The sequence below is a fragment of the Oryctolagus cuniculus genome, chromosome 13 (assembly GCF_051225735.1).
Source record: "Oryctolagus cuniculus isolate XC-2025 breed Fujian yellow rabbit chromosome 13, ASM5122573v1, whole genome shotgun sequence".
Lineage (NCBI taxonomy): Eukaryota > Metazoa > Chordata > Mammalia > Lagomorpha > Leporidae > Oryctolagus > Oryctolagus cuniculus.
Window position 1 is genome coordinate 20490166 of NC_142879.1, and position 25405 is coordinate 20515570.

General features: G+C 48.2%; 1 protein-coding gene across 12 annotated transcripts in view; it reads right to left on the minus strand.

Moving 5' to 3' along the window:
• The window catches only part of RBBP5 (RB binding protein 5, histone lysine methyltransferase complex subunit), a 37905-nt gene extending 25138 nt beyond the window's left edge, over window positions 1-12767 (minus strand). For 7 of the 12 annotated variants that reach the window (XR_011381368.2, XR_011381367.2, XR_011381366.2 and 4 more), the window contains exons 1-2: window positions 12585-12767; window positions 861-886 (exon numbers count right to left, since the gene is read on the minus strand). Coding sequence is in view for 4 of the 12 variants with exons in the window: in XM_008268527.5 (XP_008266749.1) it covers window positions 861-886; window positions 12585-12603 (45 nt within the window). In the remaining 8 variants the exon portion in view is untranslated. Of the gene's footprint in view, window positions 1-860; window positions 887-12383; window positions 12502-12584 lie in introns of those variants that run through there. The other 5 variants (XM_070055178.1, XM_051821208.3, XM_070055177.2 and 2 more) reach the window with 4 other exon arrangements.
• Between the last annotated feature and the right edge of the window lie 12638 nt (window positions 12768-25405).

The window sequence follows — 25405 nt, forward strand, 5'->3', positions numbered from 1 at the left end:
ATCTACACAAATAATATTAATCAATATAACGCCTTTTAAAATAACAACAATGACTATACAGGAATATATTCCAATTATTAATAAAATATTTTTGTGTTTTAAAGGTAAGGTACACTGGGGCTGGGGCTGTGGCATAGTAGGTTAAGCTTATCCCTGTGGCGCCAGCATCCCACATGGGCTCCTCCACTTCTGATCCAGCTACCTGCTGATGGCCTGGGAAAGCAGTCACTGGGCCCTTACATCTGCATGGGAGACCCAAAAGAAACTCCTGGCTCCTGGTTGTGGATTGGCCTAGCTCCAGCCACTGCAACTATTTGGGGAGTGAACCAGCAGATGGAAGACCTCCCTGTCTGTAACTCTGCCTCTCAAGTAAATAAATAAATCTTTTTTTTTTTTTTTAAAAAGGCTATAGCAGAGCTGGATCAGAAGTGGAGCAGCCGGGTCTCAAACTGGCGCCCATAAGGGATGCCAGCACTGCAGGCAACAGTTTTACCCACTACACCACAGCTCCGGCCCCAATAAATAAATAAATCTTAAAAAAAAATGTAAGGTACACTTATGCATATTATTACTATGGAAAAACATTGATCAAAACTAGAAAAGGACAGAGGGAAAAATAATCTCTGTACAGGTGACGGTACTATCTCAAAACTGTACATTGACAACAGCATTATGAGATTTCCAGCAACACACCTATTTACTTCCCCCAGCTCAAAATTATTTAGTTCCTTTCCAGAGCAGATTTATCACACTCAAGGCTTCTTTGTCAAAAAACAAGAATCAAAAAGCGATTTCTGTTCAAACACAAACACTGGATAGTTTACCTTGTTTCCAAAATCACGACAAAACTAGTCTCTTACCTCTGGATAGTTCTGCCCAAAGGACTCTGCAACAAAGAAAGAGAAGAGTTGATAGAGACATGCCACACGGCGCGGATGGACAGCGCCGGGACAGCGCCCAGCAGGCGCTGCAAATGGAGCAGGGCTCCACAGGGTCAGACCATTTTCATTACCACACCAGGATGGCATCTGCCTTTTTTCTCATCCCATAAACACACTGACAAGACAATATGACCTGTGGTACTGTCACAGAGCAGAAGCAGGGCAGATCTGAGAACCTACCCAATTTCTCTTTAACAAACACTGAAGAGAGTTGTAAAAATATAAAACAGTCATTCTTCTACATATTTTGCTTTCAAAATCAAAATAACTACATGTAAAAACACATAATGAGGGCTGGCACCATGGCTCACTTGGTTAATCCTCCACCTGCGGCGCCGGCATCCCATATGGGAGCAGGGTTCTAGTCCTGTTGCTCCTCTTCCAGTCCAGCTCTCTGCTGTGGCCCAGGAAGGCAGTAGAGGATGGGCCAGGTGCTTGGGCCCCTGCCCCGGCATGGGAGACCAGGAGGAAGCACCTGGCTCCTGGCTTCCGATCAGCACGGAGTGCCGGCCATAGCGGCCATTTGGGGAGTGAACCAGTGTAAGGAAGACCTTTCTCTCTCTCTCTCTCACTGTCTAACTCTATCTGTCAAATAAACACACACACACACACACACACACACACAAAGAGTTAGATTTATTGATTTTACGGGTTATTTTAAAATAAGCCTTAGGGGCAGGCACTTGACACAGCAGTTAAGTTGCCCCCACATGAGTGCCTGGCTGGAGTCCAGGTCACTCCGTTTCTGATCCATCTTCCTGCTAATGTGCACCTGGGAGGCAGCAGGTGATGGCTCAAGTCCTTGGGTTCCTGCCCCCACCATGGGAAAACCAGATGAAGCTTCAGATTCCCAGTTTCGATATGGCCCAGCCCTGGCTATCACAAGTTCTGTGGGAAGTGAACCAGAGGATGGAAGATCTTTGTCTCTTAAAAAAAAAAAAAAAAATACAGTAAATAAAATAAGCTTGAAAAATACCTCAGTTTTCAGGGCCAGTGTTGTGGCACAGCAGGTTAAACTATCGCCTGCAAGGCCAACGTCTCACATGCACACCAGTTTGAGTTCTAGCTGCTCCACTTCTGATCTGGATCCCTGCTAATGTGCCCGGGAAAGCAGCAGAGCACAGCCCACGTGCTTGGGCCCCTAAATGCACGTGGGAGACCTGGATGAAGCCTCTGGCTTCGGCCTAGCTCAACCCTGGCCGTTGCAGCCATCTGGGGAGTGAACCAGTGGATGGAAGATACTTCTCTCTATAACCCTGCCTTTCAAATAAAATAAATCTTAAAAAAAAAAAAAAAATCTCAGCTTTAACTTCCACACTGGTAACCATCAGGAGATATAACCCACAAGAAGAAAAGTTCTCTGGGGCTCCTCAATTTCTTGGGATCACTTGAGATCAGAAAGTTTGAGAACTGCTGACATAGGCAGGTCTAGCCAGTCTTTTCCTTTTCTTTGGGCATTTCAGTTTATCTCCGTATTTACTAAAAAGAAGACCAAGGAAAGGCAAGAATGCAATCAACCAATTAAATTATCTTAAGTCCCAACTATTCTCTAAAAACTCTATTAATACAGCAGCCAACCAGCAACAATTGCCACCCTTCCCAATACAGTGCCCTCCCCTTTCCTGCAATCTGGTTACCCACGGGCCAACAATATGAAACAGAAAAATTCCAGAAATGAATGATTTTAAGTTTCAAGTTGCACACCATTCTGAGTAGCATGATGAAATCTCACCCCAACCCACACTGTACTTCCAAGAAGTGAATCACCCTTGCGTCCAGCATAGCCATGAGGTGTACACTAGGGGCCCATCAGTCACTTAGTACCATCTCAATTTCCAGGTCACCTGTCACGGTACTGCAGTGAGTGTGCTCAAGCAACCCCAAAGCCTCATTACCATGTATGCATATTCAGGAGACAGCATACTGCATGTGGGGTTTGGTTCTGTACATTCAGGCATCTACGGGGATCTTGGAAAACAGCTCCAGTGGAAAGGGGGGGGCTCCTATATTAGCATTTAGGTTGTAACATCATCTGGCAGTTTTCTATACTTATTTCCTAAGCCAGGAACACTTTGGTACAGACATCCCTGAATGCATTTCCTATACTAAATGAGGCCTTGGAATATTAGTAACAATCACCTTGAGCTAAAAGACGGCTTCACGACGGTGTCTGCCACAAGTTTCATTTTAGCAGCAGCACCATCTGTCAGCGTTTATTTATATAATTACATAAACATTTTATTACACTGGGTTTTAAAACTATACTCTGGGAACTACAGGCCCAAAAAAAGGTATTTTACATACTGGGTGTCCAAATAAGAGTTCATCTTAGAAGAAGCTTGAAAACCAGCTTTATTAGACTTTGCCCTTCATAAAAATTAATGCAGGGGCAGGTGTTGTGGTGTAGCAGGTTAAGCTGCCACCTGCAATGTTGGTATCTTATATGGGTGCCAGTTCATATAAGTGGCTGCTCCACTTCCAATCCAGCTCCCTGTTAATGTGCCTGGGAAAGCAGTGGAAGATGTCCCAATTGCTTGGGCCCCTGCCACCCATGTGGGAGGCTGGATGGAGCTCCAGGCTCCTGGCTTCAGCCTGGCCCGGCCCCAGATTGTTGCAGCCATCCGGTGAGTGCACCAGGGGATGCAAGATACCTCTCTCTGTGTGTCTAACTCTTTCAAAGAAATAAATCTTTAAAAAAAAAAAAAATAGAAAACCAAAAAGTGAAAGCGTTAAAACTAATCAAAAAAGGATCTGTATTTAAGAAAAATGAAAATAAAGGTAAATAAGTGACAGAGAAGGTAAATATTTTGATCTATTTTCTTTCAAACTTAAGGTGGCTGAATGCATAAAATTATCCAAAAAGAGAATAACAGAAATTGCTGAAACTGTATCAAGATGGGTTTTTATGAGTGGTGGACACTTGGCACAGAGGTAAGACACCACTTAAGATGCCTGCATCCCATATCAGAGTGCCTGGGTTTGAGTCCTGATGGAGTCTCATGGAATCTATTCCTGATTCCACCTTTCTGCTAATGTGCACCCCAGCAGGCAGTAGGTAAAGGCTGAAGTATTTGGGTCCCTACCACCGCTGTGGGAGAACCGGAGTTCCTGGCTCCTGGCCTTGGCCTGGCCCAGCCCTATGTGTTGTGGGCACTGGGGAGTGAATCAGCAGATGGGAGACCTCTTTCTCTCCTTCATTCTTTTTTTTTTTTTTTTAAGATTTATTTATTTATTTGAAAGAGTTACACAGAAAGAGAAGGAAAAGCAGAGAGAGAGAGGTCCTCCATCTGCTGACTCACTCCCCAGCTGACTGCACCAGCCAGAGCTGGGCTGTTCTGAAGCCAGGAGCCAGGAGCCTCCTCTCAATCTCCCATGCGGGTACAGGGCTTCTATTGCTTTCCCAGGTCATAGCAGAGATTGGATCAGAAGAGGGGCAGCCGGGACTCAAACCGGCGCCCATATGGGATACTGGCACTGCAGGCAGTGGCTCATAAAATAAGTAAATAAATTCCAGGTAAAATAAGTAAATAAATTCCAGGTAAATAAATTTTTTTTTTTCAAACATAAGGCCAAATTTATTTATTTATTTAGAGAGACAAAAAGAGACAGCTCTCATCCACTTTTTCACTCTGGAAATGCCGTAACAGCCAACATCAAAGCTGGGAACCAGAAACTCAACCCAGGTCTCCCATGTGAGTGGTGGGAACCCAATAACTGAAGCCCTCACTGCTTCCTCCCAGGGAATGCATTAGCAGGGAGCTGGAGTCAGGAATCACACCCAGGGACTCCGATATGGGATGGAGGCATCCCAAGCAGCGCCTCAATGGCTGCATAAAACACCCACCCCAAGAAACGGTATTTTATATTGTTAAGTGAAAAGAGCAAGTTGCAAATGTATACAAAAAGGTTATATTTCAACAAAGAATAAAATCAAAGCCCTCACAAACCTATACATAGTTAGATTTACATAAGCAAGGAAAAAGGTATAAAAAGGTAAACCCAGTTAACATTTGAAGGGGGGCAGAAAGATAACTTTATATTTAAAGATTTATTTTATTTATTTGAGACAGTTACAGAGAGACACACAGAGAGAGGGTCTTCCATCCCCAAATGGCCACAGCAGAGCCAATATGAAGCCATGAGTTTCTTCCAGCTCTCCCACGTGGGTACAGAGGCCTGAGCAGTTGGGCCATCCTCCACTGCTTTCCCAGGCATGTTAGCAGGGAGCTGGACAAGAAGTGAAGTAGCCAGGACTGGAACCAGTGCCCTCTTAGGGTAATGGTGCTGCAGGCGGAGGCCCAACCTACTATACCACAGAGCCAGCCCCAAAAGATAACTTTCCCTATATGTATATTTGTAATATTTCCATTATTTTGGTAAATATCTGTTCATTTGAAAAGCATCTAATGCAGGAATAGGGAAACTTTTTATACAATTTGGATTTTAAAAAAAATTATTTTTATCCATTTGAAAGGCAGGTTGACAGAAAGGGAGAGAGAGAGAGACAGAGAGATCCATCCACCAGTTCTCTTCCCAAAGAGCCACAATGCCCAGGGCTGTGCCAGGCCAAACCCAGGAGCTTATTCTGAGTCTCCCATATAGGTACAGGGGACCAAGGACTTGGGCCATCTTCTGCTGCTTTCCTAGGCACCTTAGCAGGGAGCTGAATTGGAAGTGGAACATCTGGGTCTCAAACAGGTGCCCATATGGGATCCCAGAGTTGCAGGAGGTGGCTTAACCCACTATGCCATGATACTGGCCCCAATTGGGATTATTTATAACATCATTTGTGGGCCCTACAACATGATCTACTTAAAGATGAACTTGCTAAGGGACTGGCGCTGTGGCGTAGTAGGCTAAGCCTCCACCTGTGGCACCAGCATCCCATATGGTGCCGGTTCATGTACCATCTGCTTCTCTTCTGATCCAGCTCTCTGCTTATGGCAGCCTTGAAAAGCAATGGAAAATGACCCAAGTACTTGGGCCCTTGCACCCACGTGGGAGTCCTAGAAAGCAGCTCCTGGCTTCAGGCTTCAGGTTGGCCCAGGTCCAGCCATAGCGGACATTTGGGGAGTAAACCAAAGGATGGGAGACCTTTCTCTCTGCCTCTCCTTCTCTAACTCTGCCTCTCAAATAAATAAAATCTTAAAACTTTTTTTTTAAAAAAATGAGCTTGCTATAGATTTCCTGAATTTGGAGTTCCATCTGCAGTTGCTCTGCCAGGGTCAGAACAAATTATCTTGCTGGCCATATACTGTCCCCAGGCAGGACTTCCCCACCCCTGATCTAATGAAAAAACCTTAACAAGTCAAAGACCCACGGGCTGCACCCACAGCAGGGGATGCTCACCCACACAGGTGGGCTCTGTGTTTCTCTGAGGTGCCCACACCTCCACTTATTAACAGCTTACTTCTCATTGTACACGGATGTGCCAGATCCTATACGGAGACTTCTAGACTCATATTATCTCATTCAACCCTCAATTCACTACTAAGTGGCTGTCATTAACCCCATTTCACAGATGAAAGTTTGGCTTAACAGTTAATTGCACAGTTAAAAACTGGCAAAACTGGGATGTGACCTAGAAACCATGTGAATGTACTTCAAAAAGATCACGGAAACTGTGTATTACGAAAAAATTATGCACAGATTTCAAAATTTTTTCACCAAAATACACTGTTTTAATTCCCTTTTCCATGAACTTTTTGAAGCACCCTCAATATTCTTAAATATATCCACACTAAAACACTATAGAATTTTGGCTAAATTTGATCTCAAATTACTACTGTAGGTTTTGGCAAAACACATCTGCCCCTTATTGAAAGTCAAAATTTGCCCATCGTGGGGCCAGGGCTGTGGTGTGGTAGGCTAAGCCTCTTCCTGTGGCACTGACATCCCATATGAGCACCGGTTTGTGTCCCAGCTGCTCCACTTCTGATCCAGCTCCCTGCTAACAGCCCTGGAAAGCAGTGGAAGACGGTCCGAGTGATGTAAGAAGGCATAAAGGATAAATGCATTAGATCTGTGAACTGGAAGACCACACCTTCTCCACACCCCCTGCGGGATCACATGCCCCTACCTGACCACCCCTGTACGCCCACCTGCCAATCAGACTAATTAACCACTCCCCTTTGGAAGTGGATAAAAGGCTAGAGCACGGTGGGCCTCGTGCCCTTGATCCCCTTGTTGCCCCGCGCCTCACGCTCTCTGCCTTTGCTTCACTTCGCTACCCGTGCTAAGCTGCTTGTAGCTGCCCATAACCAAACGCTTGTTGCATGTGGCGCCTGGCCTGCTCTCTGCTTGGTATGGCCCCAAGTTAACTTCCTGACTTCCCCTTCTGCCTTAGAACCCTCACTCTCCTGAATAAAATCCTCACTGAATAAAATCCTTAAAATTTACCATGTTTGCCTGGTCTATTTGAGTCAGTATTCAAAATTCATCTCTGAATTTGTGGCAAGAGCCCACACCCTTGTTGATATGGGAAACATTGATAAGCAAATCGGTTTCACAAGTGCTTCAGTCCCTGCACACACATAGGAAACCCAGAAGAAGCTCCTGGCTTCAGACTGGCGCAGTTCCAGCCAACCTGGGGAATGAACTTGCAGATGGAAGACTTCTCTGTCTCTCCCTCTCTGTACTCTGCCTCTCAAATAAATAAATATGTAAATAAATAAATCCTTAACAACAACAAAACATCTTCCCATCTCCTTTCAATGTCTTCCTCAATCACTGACAATGATCCTCAATCATCAACAGTGGTATCAGGTGCAAGCCCGTCCAGGGCCAAGGAATGCACTCCAACCCCACTGAGTGAACCACCTTAGATCTCTTCCCACTGAGGGCTTTTCTTGTTCACCTTATTTTTCCTCTTTGCCAGAGAAGCAAAACAGCTTAAGCATTACACTTTCCTCTTTGCCTATGGTCGGCACATACATAAAAGATACTTGAATGAGTGGTTTTTAAATTTATTACTTGAGAAGCAGAGAGAGCGTGCACACTCGAGTGAGCTCCCATCCACCAGTTCACCCCCAGGCGCCCTGAGAATTCCATCCTGGTGTCCCAAGTAGGCGGCAAGAACCCAATTACTTGAGCCAGCAGCAAGGCTGGAGTCGGCACTGAAGCCAGGCACTCGGACCTGGGGCCAGGGTGTCTTAACCACTAGGCCAGAGGCCGCCCCATCCTTGCCCGAGTGCTGAATGAGTGCCTGCGGTGTCACACCATGCAGCAAAGGCACAAGACTTCCTTGTTCACACTCCTCGTGACACGGAAAACCCTTTTTTGGTGCCTCTTTCATTCCTGGCTTCCAGCCACATGAGCTTCCCTCCCACATGCTTCCAAGTGGGTGCCCCCTCACAGGCCCACCTGTGGCTACGCGCCCCTCTTCTGCACCGCCCATGGGCGTCGGAGTCGAGGCAGCTCTCAGGGCCCCCAGTGGTTTCTTCAGCTACCTCCTCCTGTTTTCCCGTTGGAATCCTTGCTCCAAATTGCCTTTCACCCTTCCAGACCCCTCAGTCCTCCTCCCTGAAGTCTGGACTGCCACGAGCGCCAGCATTTCCCAGATCTCTTCTCCACTGGCCCTACTGCTTCCTACTCGGCAGGAGTTCGGGTCCCAAGCAGTGGTTTCCATTCTGCCGCCTCCATCGAACAGGCAATGACACTGTCGGGATTTCTTTTAGACAAGTCCAATTTCTACACAATTGGTCCCACGCCACCCCCATCCCATCACTACCAGAATTACTCCACCCCCGGGATCTGACTTGCCTGCCTCAGCCTGTTTTCACAAAGCTGCCAGAGCCAACGCTCTAAGGCATCCTGTCACTCGCCTGCTTGAAAGCCTTCCCTACTCCACAATATATTTCCCTAGAATCGTACAATCAGTTATACAGAAGTATAAATCTAAGAAACAATTCCAATCCGGGGCCAGCACTGTGTCCCAGTGGGCTGTGCATGCTGAGTCAAGTCAGGGATAGCAGCCAAAGATGGTCCAAGTGCCTAGGCCTCCACCACCCGCATGCGAGACCCTGAGTCTGGCTTTGGCCTGGTCCAGATTTGGCCATTTGAGAAGTGAGCCAGATCTATTGCTCCCTTTCTGTTATTCTATCAAATAAAATCTTTAAAAAATAATTCCAGGGGCCGGCACCATGGTGCACTGGGTTAATCCTCTGCCTGCGGTGCCAGCATCCCACGTGGGTGCCGGTTCTAGTCCTGGCTGCTCCTCTTCCAATCCAGCTCTCTGCTGTGGCCTGGGAAAGCAGTGGAAGATGGCGCAACTGCTTGGGCCCCTGCACCCGCATGGGAGACCGGGAAGAAACTCCTGGCTTCGGATCGGCTCAGCTCCAGCTGTTGTGGCCATTTGAGAAGTGAACCAACAGAGGAAGACCTTTCTCTCTGTCTCTCCCTCTCACTATCTGTAACTCTACCTTTCAAATAAATAAATCTTTAAAAAAATAAATAAATATACTTCCAATCTGGCTGAAATTAGTATTTTCATTTTACCTTTGGCTACTTCCCTGTCAGCCCCTAACACAGAACCTCAGTTACCCCCTGCCTAGCACCAGCTGCAGACTCCCAACCTTCCCTGAACACTGCACACACACTCAGGCCTCAACATCTGCCCCGACTCTGGTTCCCTGCACGGGAAATCGCCTGCTCCGAGGCGGCCCTCTGCTAAAACCCTGTTCCACCTGTGAGTGACAGCCCCTCTGCGAAGCCACCCCCAGTCCTGCTGTCAGCCCCGCCAACCACGCAGAATTGCTTGCTCCTGGCTGCTCTCCCAGCTGCAGTCCACTACGTGCTCCCTCTCCAGCGCTCCACACCACAGTTTGTGTCGTCTTCCAGGGCAAAAGCACTTATCTTATTTTAATGTTTTTTCAAAGAGGAGGGCTCAACCCATCGCATATAAATTTAGCTGAGTCACAAGTTTAATAGGACAGAAAACATCAGGAGACTCAGCTCAACAAGCACAATTTCTAGAGATTTAGTGCGTGTTTGTGTATAGTGTGTGTTGTGTGTATAGGCTGTTTACTTCTTACCAGAAGGTGTGGTAAAAATGAGTTTGAAAAGCTGTCTTAGGGCCAGCGCTGTGGTGTAGCGAGTTAAGCCACCGCCTGCAACGCTGGCATCCCATATGGGCACCAGTTTAAGTCCCGGATGCTTTACTTCCGATCCAGCGCCCTGCTAATGCACCTGGGAAAGCAGCAGAGGATGGCCCACATAGGAGACCCGGATGAAGCTCCTAGCTCCTGGTTTCAGTCTGGCCCAGTTCTGGCCAGGGACCATCTGGGGAGTGAACCAGCAGATAGAAGATCTCTCTTTCTCTCTCTCTCTCCCTCTCCCTCTCTGTAACTCTGCCTTTTAAGTCAAATAAATAAATCTTTTAAAAAGAAAAGGAAAGCTGTCTTTATTTAACTTTGTGTCTCCAGTGCTCTCAGAGGGGCTGCAGGTAAAGCCTAAGCGAGGCCCGGGCGACCACACGAGGCGCACATTACCCTTCACGTCCCGTGTCCCACCAGTGCCCTTCGGTGCGGGCCCACAGTCACATCTCTTCCTGTCTCTTCTGCATCTGCAATCATTAACTTCCTGGCTTTAAAACTCAGCTTCCAGAGATTTTCATCTTTTGAACCCAGGCCCTTTTTTAACTTGTCTGATACTCCAGTGCTAAATAAATTCTGCTTGCTGGTTTCACCCTCCGGAATCTTCCATTTCCTGCCATCCTGCTACCTCTATCAGAGGACTGGCCTTTCCTGAACTCTTAACAAGGCTCCCCTCGGCCCCTACGTCCCCTCCCACGCCTTCCTGAAATCACTGCTATGTCTGTGGGGTCCTACACTGCCCAGAGACTAAACAGAGCGGCCCCTTCTCTGCTGCCCAGGTCACTTCTATGGGAAGGCCCCACACTAGCCATGTAGCCACACTGCATGGTCAAGTATGAGGAAGGCACTTAAAAACACGCCCAGCTCACAGGAAGCACTACTTGGACATCACTGTTAGCTAACTTATCGTTACCACTTATTCCTCCAAAGTATCCCCTAATTACAGGCAATCATCCAAGATCCTCCCACTTCTCCTCTGGTCCCATCCTCCAGGCACAAGGTTTCGATGAGCCCGCCTCCGGGATGGTTATCAATCTCGCACACCCAAACCTGTCTCCTGGGCCCTCAAATGCACACTCCACACATCCAAACCCAACTGAACGTCTCTCCCAATGTCCTTAAATTTGATCGATAGCACCACTATTCCTTCCCACTTGTCAATTTACTCTCTTCCTCACCACTCGCACTTATCAAATCCTGTCCACTCCCCCACGTCTTTCCTCCCGTATCACTCATCTACTCCAGCTGTGCAAATCCCAACTGAAACACTCAACCCACACCGCTCTCAGATAAACCTCACGCCCACCACAGCTCCGACCGCCTCACCCACCACAGCAGAACCCTGCAACGGAGGCACCCCCCTTTCCTAAGCACAAACGTCCCAGTCTGGCCTCCAGGAACCTCTACAGAACAGGCGGCGCCGGCCCCGTCGCCTGGCCCTCTCTTCACTCACAGCACCACACGCCGGTCACGCAGCAGAATCCTCCAGGGGTTCCCTCGCTGTGTCCTCACGCAGACATTTCTACCAGCATTCCTCCCCGCAGCGCCACACGACGGCCACTCAAATCAGCTGCAGGAGCTGGGGGCCTCTCTCCCGCTGCCCAAGGGCACGCACGCACTCTTCTTTGCATTTGGTAATGAGTCTTCCAGGGTGCTTCCAGCCACCGCTTCGGTAGTAGGGCTCCGTCCACACCTGCCCTCATCTCCCTCTGCACAAGCAGCTCCGTCCACACCCACCCTCATCTCCCTCTGCACAAGCAGCTCCCTAAAGGCAAAGACCTCTCCTTAAATTACCTCTGTAGCCCTCTGGACAGTCTAATTCTTCTTTTTAAGAGAAACCTAACCCTTAAACACGGCCAACGGTGGAGGCCTCCCCGGGAACCCGACATCCCTAGCGACCATGCTCACAACACCTAGCACCAGTGCAAAGACCTCGAGAACTTGAGCAGGAGGCAGGGAAGGCGACAAGGGACAGCTGCCTCTGCGGTTCCCACCTCAGCGTCCCACACATCATTCCCAGCAGCTAGAACCTTAAACCGCTCGTCAGGATAACCGGGTTCCAGTGCCAGCCATGCCATTGGCTTTGCTTACTGGCTCCTCACGACCGTTTGAGCCTTTTTTCATCTGTTCGATAAGGCACTTCTAGAATACCTCCAAATCCCCTCCTTAGACATCCCGTGATTTTACAAAAAGACCTGCCCTGTCCCGGCGCCCAAACCCCTGAAACCCTTTCCCAGCCTCACTTCTCAGAGCCCGTCCACAACAACTCTGGTCTTGCCTGCCCGGGGCTGCCCCGGCACCTGCGGTCCTTGAAATCACAGCTCTGCGTCCCTGTCGCTCCTCAACCGACCTGGAAGTGGCCTCGGGACAGGCAATGCATGCCGTCTGGTCAGAAGCTGGGCTCCCAGCGCCTGTTACTGCTCCATCCAGGGGCGCCCAGAGACTCGGCGCAGCACCGGATCCCCGAGGCTGCAGCCGGTGCCCCCTCCCGCCGGGTCCCCTCCCTCCAGGACCACACGGTTCTCTAGGACGCAGCCACAGCCCTCCTCACCGAGCAACTCGAGGTTCATCCCTGCTGATTCTGGCCGCCCGGCAACAAAAGCTCGCCCCCCGACTCGCTTCTAACACCTGCGTCTAAGTGCAGAACGCCGAGGAGAGCCGGGCGCCAGCTCCGGAGACTTTCTGACTTGGAAGGACCCGCCGCTTCCGCTGGCTTCCCCCGCCTTCCTTGTTCGTTTCCAGCGGGCTGCCCAAATGTATGCCTAACCAAAAAGTAATACACGCTCCCTCGGAACTGATTAGTTGTGATCCTTTTTTTCAGCTATAAAAGTGCTGTCGCTAATAGTGACTTTTAAAAGGGCGATAGTTTGAGGCCATTTTCTCTGGGGACCTGTAAATCAGCTAGAAGTTTCAGGCATATGGTTAACCTACTACTTCTTGCTCTGTTGTGTGTTCAGCGGTGTTGTCCGGGCGGGCTGCCTGGGGCTCCGCAGGAAAGGTTCCGGAAAGAAGGTCCCATTGACGTAGGAAAGCGGGAAAGCCCGTCCCCTGATGCTGGAGTGTGCAATGCGGCCGCGTGCTCTCCTCGCACGCAGGCTACCTGTGGGTCTCTCGTGAAAAACTGTTTCCTATTATGAAAATATGCCGCTGGTCCCAGAGAAAAGTACGGTGGCATTGTGTGGGCCTTCGTCTAAGGTTTTACCGAGTACCCGGCACTGAGCAGAAGCCGATCTGGAGCGAACCAGCGCTCCATCCGACCAACCTGCGACGAGATACCGTGGGCGGGAACTTATTAGATGCTGGGGGTTGTCACAAGAAGGAGAGGCAGAGGCTCCCGACCCGGGCTGGGTCCCGCTGTGTAGGCTGCAAGCCCGTCTCCACCCCTGGCCCGCTGCACCCCCAGGGCAGCGCTGCAGCCTCTGCACCCCGGCTTCTCGTGTTGTAAAATGGGGGTGATGGTAACAGTACTTACAGGGTTCCTGGGAGGATCCCACGAGCTGACACATGGTGCCTAGACGAGCAAACACCCAGTATGTGTTAGCTGTGATTTACAAGTCGCTTCCCGCTAAGGCATGTCATTTTCTTGAGACCTCGAGTATTTACCCCGTCTGAACAAATGCAGTGATTTAAGCTGCGGTCTGCACTCCTTCACGTGCCCTGAACACAGCCAAAATGCCATCCAAAGGAGTGGCCTGCGGCTGGGCCAGTGCTGTGGTGTAGCAGGTAAAGCTGCCGCCTGCAGTGCCAGCATCCCACGTGGGCGCCGGTTCTAGTCCTGGCTGCTCCTCTTCCAATCCAGCTCTCTGCTGTGGCCTGGGAAAGCAGTGGAAGATGGCCAAGTCCTTGGGCCCCTGCACCCACGTGGGAGACCTGGAAGAAGCTCCTGGCTCCTCGCTTGGGATCGGCACAGCTCCAACCGTTGCAACCATCTGGGGGAGTGAACCAATGGATGGAAGACCTCTCTCTCTGCCTCTGCCTCTGCCTCTTTGTAACTCTGCCTTTTAAATAATAAAATAAATCTTTTTAAAAAAATAAAAATAAAACCACTTTAGAGGGGCGAGCTTTGTGAAGCCGCTGCCTACAATCCTGGCATGCTGTATGAGCACCAGTTCCTGTCCTGCAACTCATTTGTGGGCATTTGGGGAGTGAACCAGCAAATGGAAGACATCTGTGTGTGTGTGTGTGTGTGTGTGTGTGTGTATGTCCCTCACTCATTCTTTCTCTCTCACTCTGCCTTTCAAATAAATAAATGTCCTAAATGCTCACAACAGCCAAGACAGGGCCAGGTCGAAGCCAGGAGCCTGGAACTCCATCTGGGTCTCCACACTGAGTGGCAGAAACCCAAGTATTTGAGTCAAAAGCTGCTGTCTTCCCAGCCTGCACATTGGCAGGAAGCTGGATCAGGAGCACAGAGTAGCCAGCACGCAAACAAGGAACTCTGATATGGGAGGTGGGTATCCTAAAAGAGTCTTTTTTATTTTTAAAATTTATTTAATTCTTTGAAAGAGAGAAAGAGAGAGAGAGAGAGAGAGGCCTTCCACCCACTGGTTCACTCTCCAAATGGCTGCAACAGCCAGGGCTGGGCCAGGCCAAAGCCAAGAGCCAGGTGCTTTTTCCAGATCTCCCACGTGGGTGGCAGGGCCCAGACACTTAGGCCATGCTCTGCTGCTCTCCCAGACCATTAGCAGGGAGCTGGACAGGACATGAATATGGGATGCTGGCGTTGCAGGCGTCGCTTTACCTGCTATGCCACACTACCAGTCCCCAAAGCTGACTGCTGCACCAAACACCGGTTCTCATATTTCCTTTTTTATTTTCTTTTCTGTTAAGATTTAAGATGAGAGATTGTCTATCCGCTGGTTTACTCCCTAAATGGCCACAGCAGCCAGGTCTGGGCCAGTACAAAGCCAGGAGCCCAAAACTTCATCCTGGTCTCCCACATGGCGGCAGGGGCCCAAGTCCTTGGGCCATCCTCTGATTCCTTCCCAGGCACCTTAGCAGGAAGCTGGATCAGAAGCAGGGTAGCTGAGACTCAAACCAGCACTCCAATATGGACATACAACACATATGCATGCCTGATAAGTCATAGTATCTTTGGTTTAATAAACAAGGCAATTGGCGGACTTTTCCTTACAAGGGTTAAACTTTATTATTACTACTAACTACAAAAGGAGAGTACCCAGCTCCATGTATTGAAAGGGAGGAAGAGAAATTTAAATTCTCCCTTCCAGGCCTGAAGTCACTTGTACCTGTCATCCAGACGCTGTGTGAGGAAGGGCTTGGTCTCAGCAAGGCTGAGCTCCCATCTCACTGAACCCTGAATTAGGCTGGCTGGTACTTATTCTCCTCCAGGTAAAATGTCAGGAACTCTGCTGGAGCACCTCCCAGTGAGCCAAGGTTTGCTCTGGCAGCTGGCTCAATGCTCAAATAACAAGGAGTGCAGCGGGGGCCGGGAGAGCGTTGTAGGGTTCCAAGAGTTTCAGCCTGTAGTTTTCAATCTTGGAATTTCTGGGGCACTTCAGAAACCACAGGTGCCCGAGTCCCACACCAGGACCAGAATCTGCCTGAAGCTCGTGTAGGCGCTGCGATGTTCCCAAGTTTGCAGGTGATTCTGATGTACACACAATTTGCCACCAAAATGATCAGAAACAGAGTGAAGGATTTCTCAGAAAATGGATCTTTTTAAAAAAATATTTATTTGAAAGGCAGAGCAACAGAGAGAGAGAGAGAGGGAGAAACACAGAGGGAGATCTTCCATCCAATGTTTCACTCTCCAAATGGCTTCAACAGCTGGGCCAAGGTCAGGAGCCAGAAATTCCATCCTGGTCTCCCACAAGGGGGGCTGGAGCCCAGGTATTGGGCCATCTTCCTCTGGTGCATTAGCAGGGAGCTTGATTGAAAGCAGAACAGCTGGGACGCCAGCGTCACCTGCTGTGCCACGATGCCAGCCCCCCAAAAAACATACTCTTGATCACAATGGTGCATATTGTCACAGAGATCACAGACTCCAGTAGTGAGAGCTAGGAGGGAAAACAGACAGGAGCATCAACAGGGCTTTCAATTCCCTAGGGAGGATAATCGGAAGGGAAAAAAGATAATCTTTTTTTTTTTTTTTTTGACAGGCAGAGTGGACAGTGAGAGAGAAAGGTCTTCCTTTTCCATTGGTTCACTCCCCAATGGCCACTGGGGCTGGCATACCGCGCTGATCTGAAGCCAGGAACCAGGTGCTTCTCCTGATCTCCCATGCGGGTACAGGGCCCAAGTACTTGGGCCATCCTCCACTGCCTTCCCAGGCCACAACAGAGAGCTGGATTGGAAGAGGAGCAACCGGGACAGAATCCGGTACCCCGACCGGGACTAGGACCCTGGGTGCCGGTGCTGCAGGTGGAGGATTAGCCTATTGAGCCGTGGCACCGGCCAATCATTTTTTTAAATATTTATTTTATTTGAAAGGCAGAGTTATAGATAGGCAGAGGCAGAGAGAGAAAGAGAGAGAGAGAAGTTTTCCATCCGCTGGTTCACTCCCCAAATGGCTGCAACATCTGGAGCTGGGCTATTCCAAAGCCAGGAGCCAGGAGCTCTCACATGAGTATAGGGGCCCAAGGACTTGGGCCATCTTCCACTGCTTTCCCAGGACATAGCAGAGAGCTGGATCAGAAGTGGAGCAGCTGGGACTTGAACCGGCTCCCATATGGAATGCCGACACTGTAGGCGGCGGCTTTATCAGCTATGCCACAGCACTGGTCCCAAGATACTTGAGGATACACCTCCAACAATAGGAAAATACACACGCAGAAAGTTATCCATTGCAGTATTGTTTGTAATTTCAAAATACTAAAATGTTTGACATGCAGAGACCTGCATTTTCATTTTTCAGAGGGTCCAGCAAATTATGTAGCCAGTGCACTCTGCCTCAGTGTGTCCACCACAAGCTTGCAGAGAGAAGTGTGAGCGCCCACTCCACGGGGCACCGTATCCTGGTCACCGTTGACTGGCCTCTGGGTTTGACCCAAGCCGAATCCAACTCAATTCCTTTCCCAAGAATTTGCAATGGGGACTAAATGACCCCCAGAATCGGATGCACCTAACGAAGAGAGTAAATGTGAATTAGGAGCGTGTTGGCTCCTGGTAGACAGAAGCCATGTGGCTGAAGATTGGGACATAAAGCGGGGACTCAGGAACAAGGCAAGTCCACCTTTACACCCCTCAGGCCCCGAGAGCGCTGCGCGAACATCTTCTCTTTCTGCTGTGGATCGCGGGCTTCTTTTGTAGCAGGATTCATGTACAGAGACAGGACCCCCAGGCCTCCTAACAGGAAGCAGTCTTTTATTATGCCCGCATAAGGCCCAGGTGGAATTTCTTACTGGAAATCTTGAGCCCGAACAAGATTTTTTTTTTTACACACATACTGAGCCGTCTGCTGTCTGGCAAGGGTTAACACCATGGCTCTGTATTAACAAGCAGAACCTGAAATGGTTACACAGAAGCAGAGAGAGTACAGTTGAAGCATTCACAGGCCAGCAGATAACCACATTTCATTCCCAGGACAGATGTCTCCCTTCTTCTTTTAACCTTGGGAAGGCTTCTACCACACTTTCATCATGTCAGTTAGACTCAAGTTTAATTAAAAGACAGAGGCCTCTGCCTCACTATGAACTGGGCCCTTGTTGCTGGAGCTGGTTGATTGCAAACAGTCCTAACTGACCCGATGCTCAAAACCCATTTGTGTTCGAAGAGTATAGGGAGGGGCCGGCGCTGTGGCATAGTGGGTAAAGCCACTGCCTGCAGCACCAGCATCCCATAGGAGTGCAGGTTCAAGTCCCAGCTGCTCTACTTCCGATCCAGCTCCCTGCTAACGTGCCTGGGAAAGCAGTGAGATAGCCCAAGCACCCACATGGGAGACCCGGAAGAAGCTCCTGGCTTCAGATCAGCCCAGCTCCAGCTGTTGCAGCCTTTTGGGGAGTGAACCAACAGATGGAAGATTTCTCTCTCTGATTCTCCCTCTCTCTGTACCTCTGCCTTTTAGATAAATAAATCTCTAAACAAACAAACAAAAAGTATAGGGAAGGGTGCCTGGGCAAGGAAGGGCAAACAGCAAGAGTATCGTTTGTGAATATCCGCTAAATAAATGAGTCGATCAGTTTAACTGATATAAAGATTTTCAGATTGGTTTAAGACATTCAAAATAGTCCTTTGTGTATCTGCAAAAAAAAAAAAAATACTTTAGACAAAATGCCAAAAATAAAAAGACAAAAATGACAGAATTAGGACACTTAGGTCAAGCAAATGCAATCAGACAGCAGGGGGCGGGGACGACTTGCTCAAGTACAGCTGACGCTCTGTGTTTGGGGCTTTGACAGAAGGCACTGTGGGAAGTTTTCAGTTTAATCGTCCAGCAGAAGATAAACAATAACTTGAGACCTCCACCTCCAAACCTAGAAGCTGTTCTAGCTTCTCAGAGTGGAGAGAAGTGAACTTCTCTGTAGGAAGCACACGTCAGCGCTCTGTGATCCCGGGTTATGCCTGAGTGGTCGATGGAAATGTAGTCTCTCACACCAGTGCTGCTTCAGGACTTCCCAGTTATTTAAAAAAAAAAAAAAACACAGTTCTAGCCTGTGCAGGACACTGTTATTTCTGGTGTTTTTTTTTTTTTAAAGATTTATTTATTTATTTATTTGACAGGTAGAGTTAAAGACAGTGAGAGAGAGAGACAGAGAGAAAGGTCTTCCTTCCGTTGGTTCATCGCCCCCAAATGGCCACTACGGCCAGAGCTATGCCAATCCGAAGCCAGGAGCCAGGCGCTTCTCCTGGTCTCCCACGCGGGTGCAGGCACCCAAGCACTTGGGCCATCCTCCACTGCCCTCCCGGGCCACAGCAGAGAGCTGGACTGGAAGAGGAGCAACCAGGACTAGAACCCGGCGCCCATATGGGATTCCGGCGCCAAAGGCGGAGGATTAGCCAAGTGAGCCAGGGCGCCGGCCCTCCCATAGTTATTTAAGATACGTCGATGGTTCCTGATAAATGAACAGGCATGCGTTTCAGATGGGGAACCCGTGAGAACTCTGTCCCTCACATTATAAGGTAGCCAAACACGGTAGAGAAGCCACGGCCTGAGAAAGCAAGCAGAGAGCTGAGAACAAAACAACTACAGTAGAAGGCGGCTCTGCAGGGCAGGCGCTCGGCCTGGCAGTTAGGATGTGGGTTTAAGGTGCCCTCTGCCCGAGCAGGGGAGCCTGGGTGCAGATCCTGCTTGGCTCCACAATCTAGCTTCCTGCCAGTGCAGCCCCTGGGGGTTGCAGGTGATGGGGGACGGGCAGGCGATGGGCAGCCCAGTTAGTTGGGTCCCTAACACCCAGGTGGGGGACCTCTATTGAGTTCCCGTTTCTCAACTTCAGCCGCCCTGGCTACTGTGGGCTTTTGGGAAGTGATCCAAGGGACTTGACACCTTTCTCTCTCCCCCCATCTTTCAAAGCATATATTTAATATTTTATAGGTATATACTTGTATAGGATAGTATAGTAAAAACAACTTTGGGGGTCAGCATTGAGGCCAGGCTGACATCGCCTACAAACTACCATGCCATATCAGAGTGTGGTTCAAGTCCCAGCTGCTCCATTTCTGATCCAGCTCTCTGAGAAAGCAGCAGAAGATGACCTAGGTACCTGAGCTCCTGCACCCATGTGGGAGATCCGGATAGAGATCTGGGCTCTTGGCTTTGGCCTGGCCAGCACTGGCTATTGCAGCCATTTGGGCAGTGAACCAGCAGATGGAAGATTTCTCTCTGTTTTTCCCTCTGTATGTCAGTCACTCTGCTTTTCAAATAAATAAATCTTAAAATGAGAAACATTTGTACAGCTTCCTGCCAGGCAGTTTTAAAATTTAGAGGACATTGGTGATTTTCTGGAAATATTTATGTTTTCAAATCTAACCCCACTCTCTGAGGGCTCTTTTGTTTTATCATGAGCAAGCCAGATAGGAAAATCAGGTCTTCTGACCACCACTCCAGTGGACTTCTTGTCCTTGGACTGGTGTGCACGGTCACCTTCGGGAACTGTCTGGCAGCTACCTAAACTTTCGTTTCAGAGGCAGTCCCAAGTGGCTGACTGTAGACTAGGACATCATTGGCCTAAGGCATTCTTAGAATAAATAAAAAAGCAACTGTAACTAGACAAGAAAGCTATGGATGGTTCCAGGGTTGGTTCGCCAGCTCTCCATGGCTTACCATTCTACTATCGGCACTGGCTGGCCCTGTCATTCTGATTTTCCTAGCCCTGCTTATAGGCCCATGCATTATAAACTGTGTTACTAGATATGATAGAGAAAGAATTAGCACAGCGAAGTTAATGGTCCTGAAAGCAAATTATGAATCCTAAAAAGTACTAAAGAAGATGAACCCAGGTTTGATTAGTGTCTAGAAAAGGGGAAATGTAGAGTCAAAATCAAAGTGGAATGAGTGTGGCTAAAAGCTAACTGCAGACCTCTTGCTTCTGTACATATTAGCTTTGCTTGCTAACAGCTAAGGGTGGATCTTGTGAAACTATGTGGGCTCAAATTCCCAGGAACCACATTGACATAATGTCCTTCACTGCTATCTTACAACCATATCTTGGATCTGTTAATGTTAACTGTTATCTTACAACCATATTCTGGTTTTCTTTTTATTGTTCACTGCATACCAGGGGCCCGATTTGAAATTGTGAGCCCTAGTGGACAGAATACTATAAAAAACTGTGTAACTCGCTGTTGGGGGCCGCACTCTGGTAAGGAGTGTCGGTCCCGATTGGTTACCTTGCCTCTCATTTGCTTCTCATTTTCAATAAAATTCGTGTGTGACTGTCACTGGTTTTCATAATATTCCATTTTTAGCTGATGAGTGGATGCAACAGGGGTCACGTGTCCATCTTCCCTTTTGTTGTTGGAGTCAGTGGCTGAGCCAAGAGGCAGTGAAGGAGACAAAGGTGACTGCGACCCAGGAGGGGAAGCCTTGGCCAGGGAGGGGGCGGGGCTGCAGCTTCAGCCAACCTGTCTGAGCTACAGGGGGCTAGGCCACATCTTCCCATTTCTCAGGAGAAGTTGGAAATTCAGATTTTGGTGGGGGGAGATCTCTCAATTTTTAACTCAGTGATTAATTTTAAAAATTGTAAAATGTGGATAGACTGGGATTTGTGAGCCATCAGATTGGTCTTAGGGTTCTGGGGTTGGCTTCTTAGTTTTCCTGATTTTTTTTTTTTTTTTTTTTTTTTGGACAGGCAGAGTTAGACAGTGAGAGAGAGACAGTTTTCCTGATTTTTAAGAAAGGCTCTCCCTGTTCCAAGATTATTTATTTCTCATGGTTTTACTTTTTTTTTTTTTTTAAAGATTTATTTGAAAGGCAGAGTGACAGAGAAAGGGAAAAACAGAGAAAGAGATCTTCCATCTACTGGTTCATTCCCCAAATGGCTTCAACAGCCAGGATGGGCCCTGGCCAAAGGCAGGAGCCTGGAACTCCATCTGGGCCTCCTAAGTGGGTGCAGGGTCTCATGTATTTGGACCATCTTCCCCTGTTTTCCTAGGCTCATTAGCAGGGAGCCATTGGAAACAGGGTAGCCAGATTTTGCACTGGTGTTCTGATATGGGGAGACAAAACATGCAGGCCAGGGCCGCGGCTCACTAGGCTAATCCTCCGCCTGCGGCGCCGGCACCCCGGGTTCTAGTCCCGGATGCTCCTCTTCCAATCCAGCTCTCTGCTGTGACCCGGGAAGGCAGTGGAGGATGGCCCAAGTGCTTGGGCCCTGCACCCACATGGGAGACCAGGAGGAAGCTCCTGGCTCCTGGCTTCAGATAGGTGCAGCGCGCCAGCCATAGTGGCCATTTTGGGGGTGAACCAACGGAAGGAAGACCTCTCTCTCTCTCTCTCTCTCTCTCTCTCACTGTCTATAACTCTACCTGTCAAAAAAAATGCACTCTCATGTTTTCAAAGGAATTTTTTGTATTATTAAGATATATCAACTAATTAATGTAAGCAGTGATGTGACTACTTTTGAGGTAAGGAAGAAGACAGGGGTCAAGCCTAAATTCATACAGATGTGCAGTGTAACATCCCCCCCTCATTTAATGAACACTGTTCTCCCCCCACACAGTGTTTCAAAGGTCTTTATCATACACTAAATTACTATTTGTATTTGGGTAATTTCTGGGTTCTAGGTCATTGCATTAATCTGCCTTCTATAGATGTACCAGTACATCTTTTTTCAGTCTTGTTTGTTTGTTTGTTTGAGAGACAGAGGCAGACAGATCCCTCGTTTACTGGTTCACTCCCCTAAGTGCTCACCTGCCAAGCTAGGAAGCAGGCACTCAGTCCAGGCCTCCCACACGTGAGTGGCAGGAGCCCAGTTACTTGAGCCTCATTGCTGCCTCCCAGGATCTGCACTGGCAGGAAACTGGAGTCAGGAGCCAGAACCAGAGCTGGGAATGGAACCCAGGCACCCTTGAGACGGAACCTGGGCTCCCTGGCCACCAGGCCAAACGTCTGCCGCACCGCGTGCCCTTTAGGAGGGCTCATTTGGGGTTCCTCTCATAATGTCTTAGATGGCATTTCTTCTGAGGCTCCATTAAATTCATACATTAATTTAATGGTACCTGAAGTACACAATATGGCTTTCTATTAAGGAATAATTTGGTTTCTCTTTTGTTTCTGTGACCTGACAAGTTTTGAGCACCTCCTCTTTCCAGCCCTTGCTACTCTGGGTTTTATATCCTAATTGCTAAGAGATAGACAAGTCAGAAAGGGCGTGGCATCCCCTTTATTTCCTGTGAAATGCACACTAAGATCCAGCTGTTCACCCATGCTGAGCTTGGATTAGGTGCTGGGGAGGGAGAGAGGGAAACAGGCTGAAACAGCAGGAAATACCAAAGTCCTTTCCAAATGACAAATACGATTATAGAAACACGGAAACTCACTGTGACAAAATACTCTAGGCCAACGAAGACAAGAAGTTGTCTGTGAAGGTATTTCCAACCAGATGACACAACAGTCATAGGAATACTGTACAAAGAACTCTTGACTTTTGCTCAGTAGGCTTTATCATATTTAAGTGACCTTCCCCAAATGTGGGACATTATAATGGGTGAGGACACCTTTCAAGTTTCCATTCTCAGGTCCACCACCTCTGAGCTGTCACCCCTGGAGCAATTTCTCATCCATAAAATGCAGCTAAAGGAGTCGGTGTTGTGTGCAGTGGGTTAGGCTGCCTGTGACAACCTATGGGCACAGGTTCAAGTCCCAACTGCTTCAGTTCCGATCCCACTCCCTGCTAATGCACCTGGGAAAGCAGGGGAAGATGGCCCAAGTGCTTGGGCCCCTGCACCCACATGGGAGACCCCTGAAGCTCCTGGATCCCTGCTTCAGCCTGACCCAGCCCCAGCCATTGTGACCATTTGGGGAGTGGACCTGTGATAGAGGATCTCCCTCCCTCTCTCTGTAACTCTGTCTTTCAAATAAACAAATTTTATTAAAAGAATGCAGCTAAAGTGCCTGTGCCATACATTTTTCTGAGAATCAAGTTCATTAATACATGTAAATGTAGGTATGTTGCAAGGTGTCTGACGCGTAACAAATCTTCCCAGGCAGACGAATCGAATAATTCACAGGCTTTTATTGGGGTTCTGCTCCCGGGCGAGGTGTCCACGCACCCCCCCCACCCCCACCCCCCCACCCCCACCCCCCCCCCCCCCCCCCCCCCCCCCCGTCCCAACAGAGCAATGGAGCTGGGGCCGGGGAAGTCGCGCGTCAGAGATTGGGAGAGCCCCTTTTGTAGATTCAAGGCATGGGGGTTAAAGGTTGAGGCGGGTCTGATCCTCATTGGTTGATCTTTAGGCACCGGGCACCCGCAGGGACCTTGACAAGGACTTTCTTCCTGGGAAGTAGGCCTCTATTCCCGGAAGTGTAGGCCTTCCCTCCTTGCGGGTCCCAAAGCTGCTATATGTAATATTAAATACATGCACTATTAATATGTCAGATTTTCCAAAGAAACACCGAAAAATATTTTTTAGAGTTTTTATGGAAATAGTGATTAAACTTATCAAATATTAATTTGATTATCTAACGTATGATGTTCATTGATTCCTGGTAGAGAATCATCTTTGGACTTTTTTTAAAAACACTTCCTTGGCCTTGATTAATTATGTTTTTGAAATATTTCCACACTTCATCTGGTGTCATTTTCCTTAAAGAATTTTCATCTATAATTGAGAGTCCCTATACAGCTTTCTTTTCATGGCATCCTTGTGAAGTTTTGCTACCAACAACACTTTAGCATCATAAAAGGAGCGGGAGAGTCAGAAATGTTTTTCTCATTGTCCAACCTAGTTTCAATAGTCTTAAGATATTCAGATTTTTTAAAAGGAACACAGAACTACCTTGGTGGTCCTGTGCCTTTTTTGATGCCGATTTTGTTCAAAGAATAACAACCATAGAAGCTTCAGTTGTATTGTTTTAGACAACTCTCAGAAGCTCTTTATTAAGCAGTTAATTAATTTTTTACTTGAAAGGCAGAGTGACAGAGAGAAGGAGAGACAGGGAGAGAGCTTCCTTGCGCTGGTTTACTCCCCAAATGACTGTAACAGCGAGGGCTGGGCCAGGCCCCACATACTTTCTGATCACAGATTTAACTCTCCAGTAAATAAAGAATTCAATACTGTACCTCAAGAGTGTGGACAAAGGCTTTGTACAATAATCAAATCTCAAAATGTCAATTTTGTTCATATACATTACTTTTTTTTGTACTCTGTATATTAGTTACCACATTTGTCTTTTGGGGACTGGCTTATTTCACCAAGTAAGCATAATGGTCTTCAGTTGCATCCATTTTGCTGCAAAAAACAGGATTTCATTTCATTCCTTTTATGGCTGAGTAGTATCCCATCACGTAATAAACCACAATGTCTGTAACCTGTCACCAGCTGATGCACAGCCGTGTTGATTCCGTATCTTAGCTATTGTGACCCAGTTCATTTAACAACAGGGATCCACTAACCTTTCTGAGGCTGGAAAACAAGACTATTAGGGAGAAGGAGAAGGAAAAGAGAAGATCAATCCTTAGAGCACGTGCTAGGCTTGTGCTGGGCCCCCCCAGGCCCTCACCAGTGATTCCTGACCAGTGAAACACCACCGGATGACTGATCAAGTCTCATCCCAGACACTGCTCTAAGACTGTTATCATCCCAGGCCAGTCATCCTCCACCTTGAGACTGTTCCCTGTATACTCCTTAAGTGACAAAGACAGAATACCTGACACAAAGGCACACATGGGCTTATATTAATTGCAGTTCAAATTCAAACACCTACTTTAGCCCAGCAAATCCAGCTACAAAGCGATCAAAAACTGGTAACTC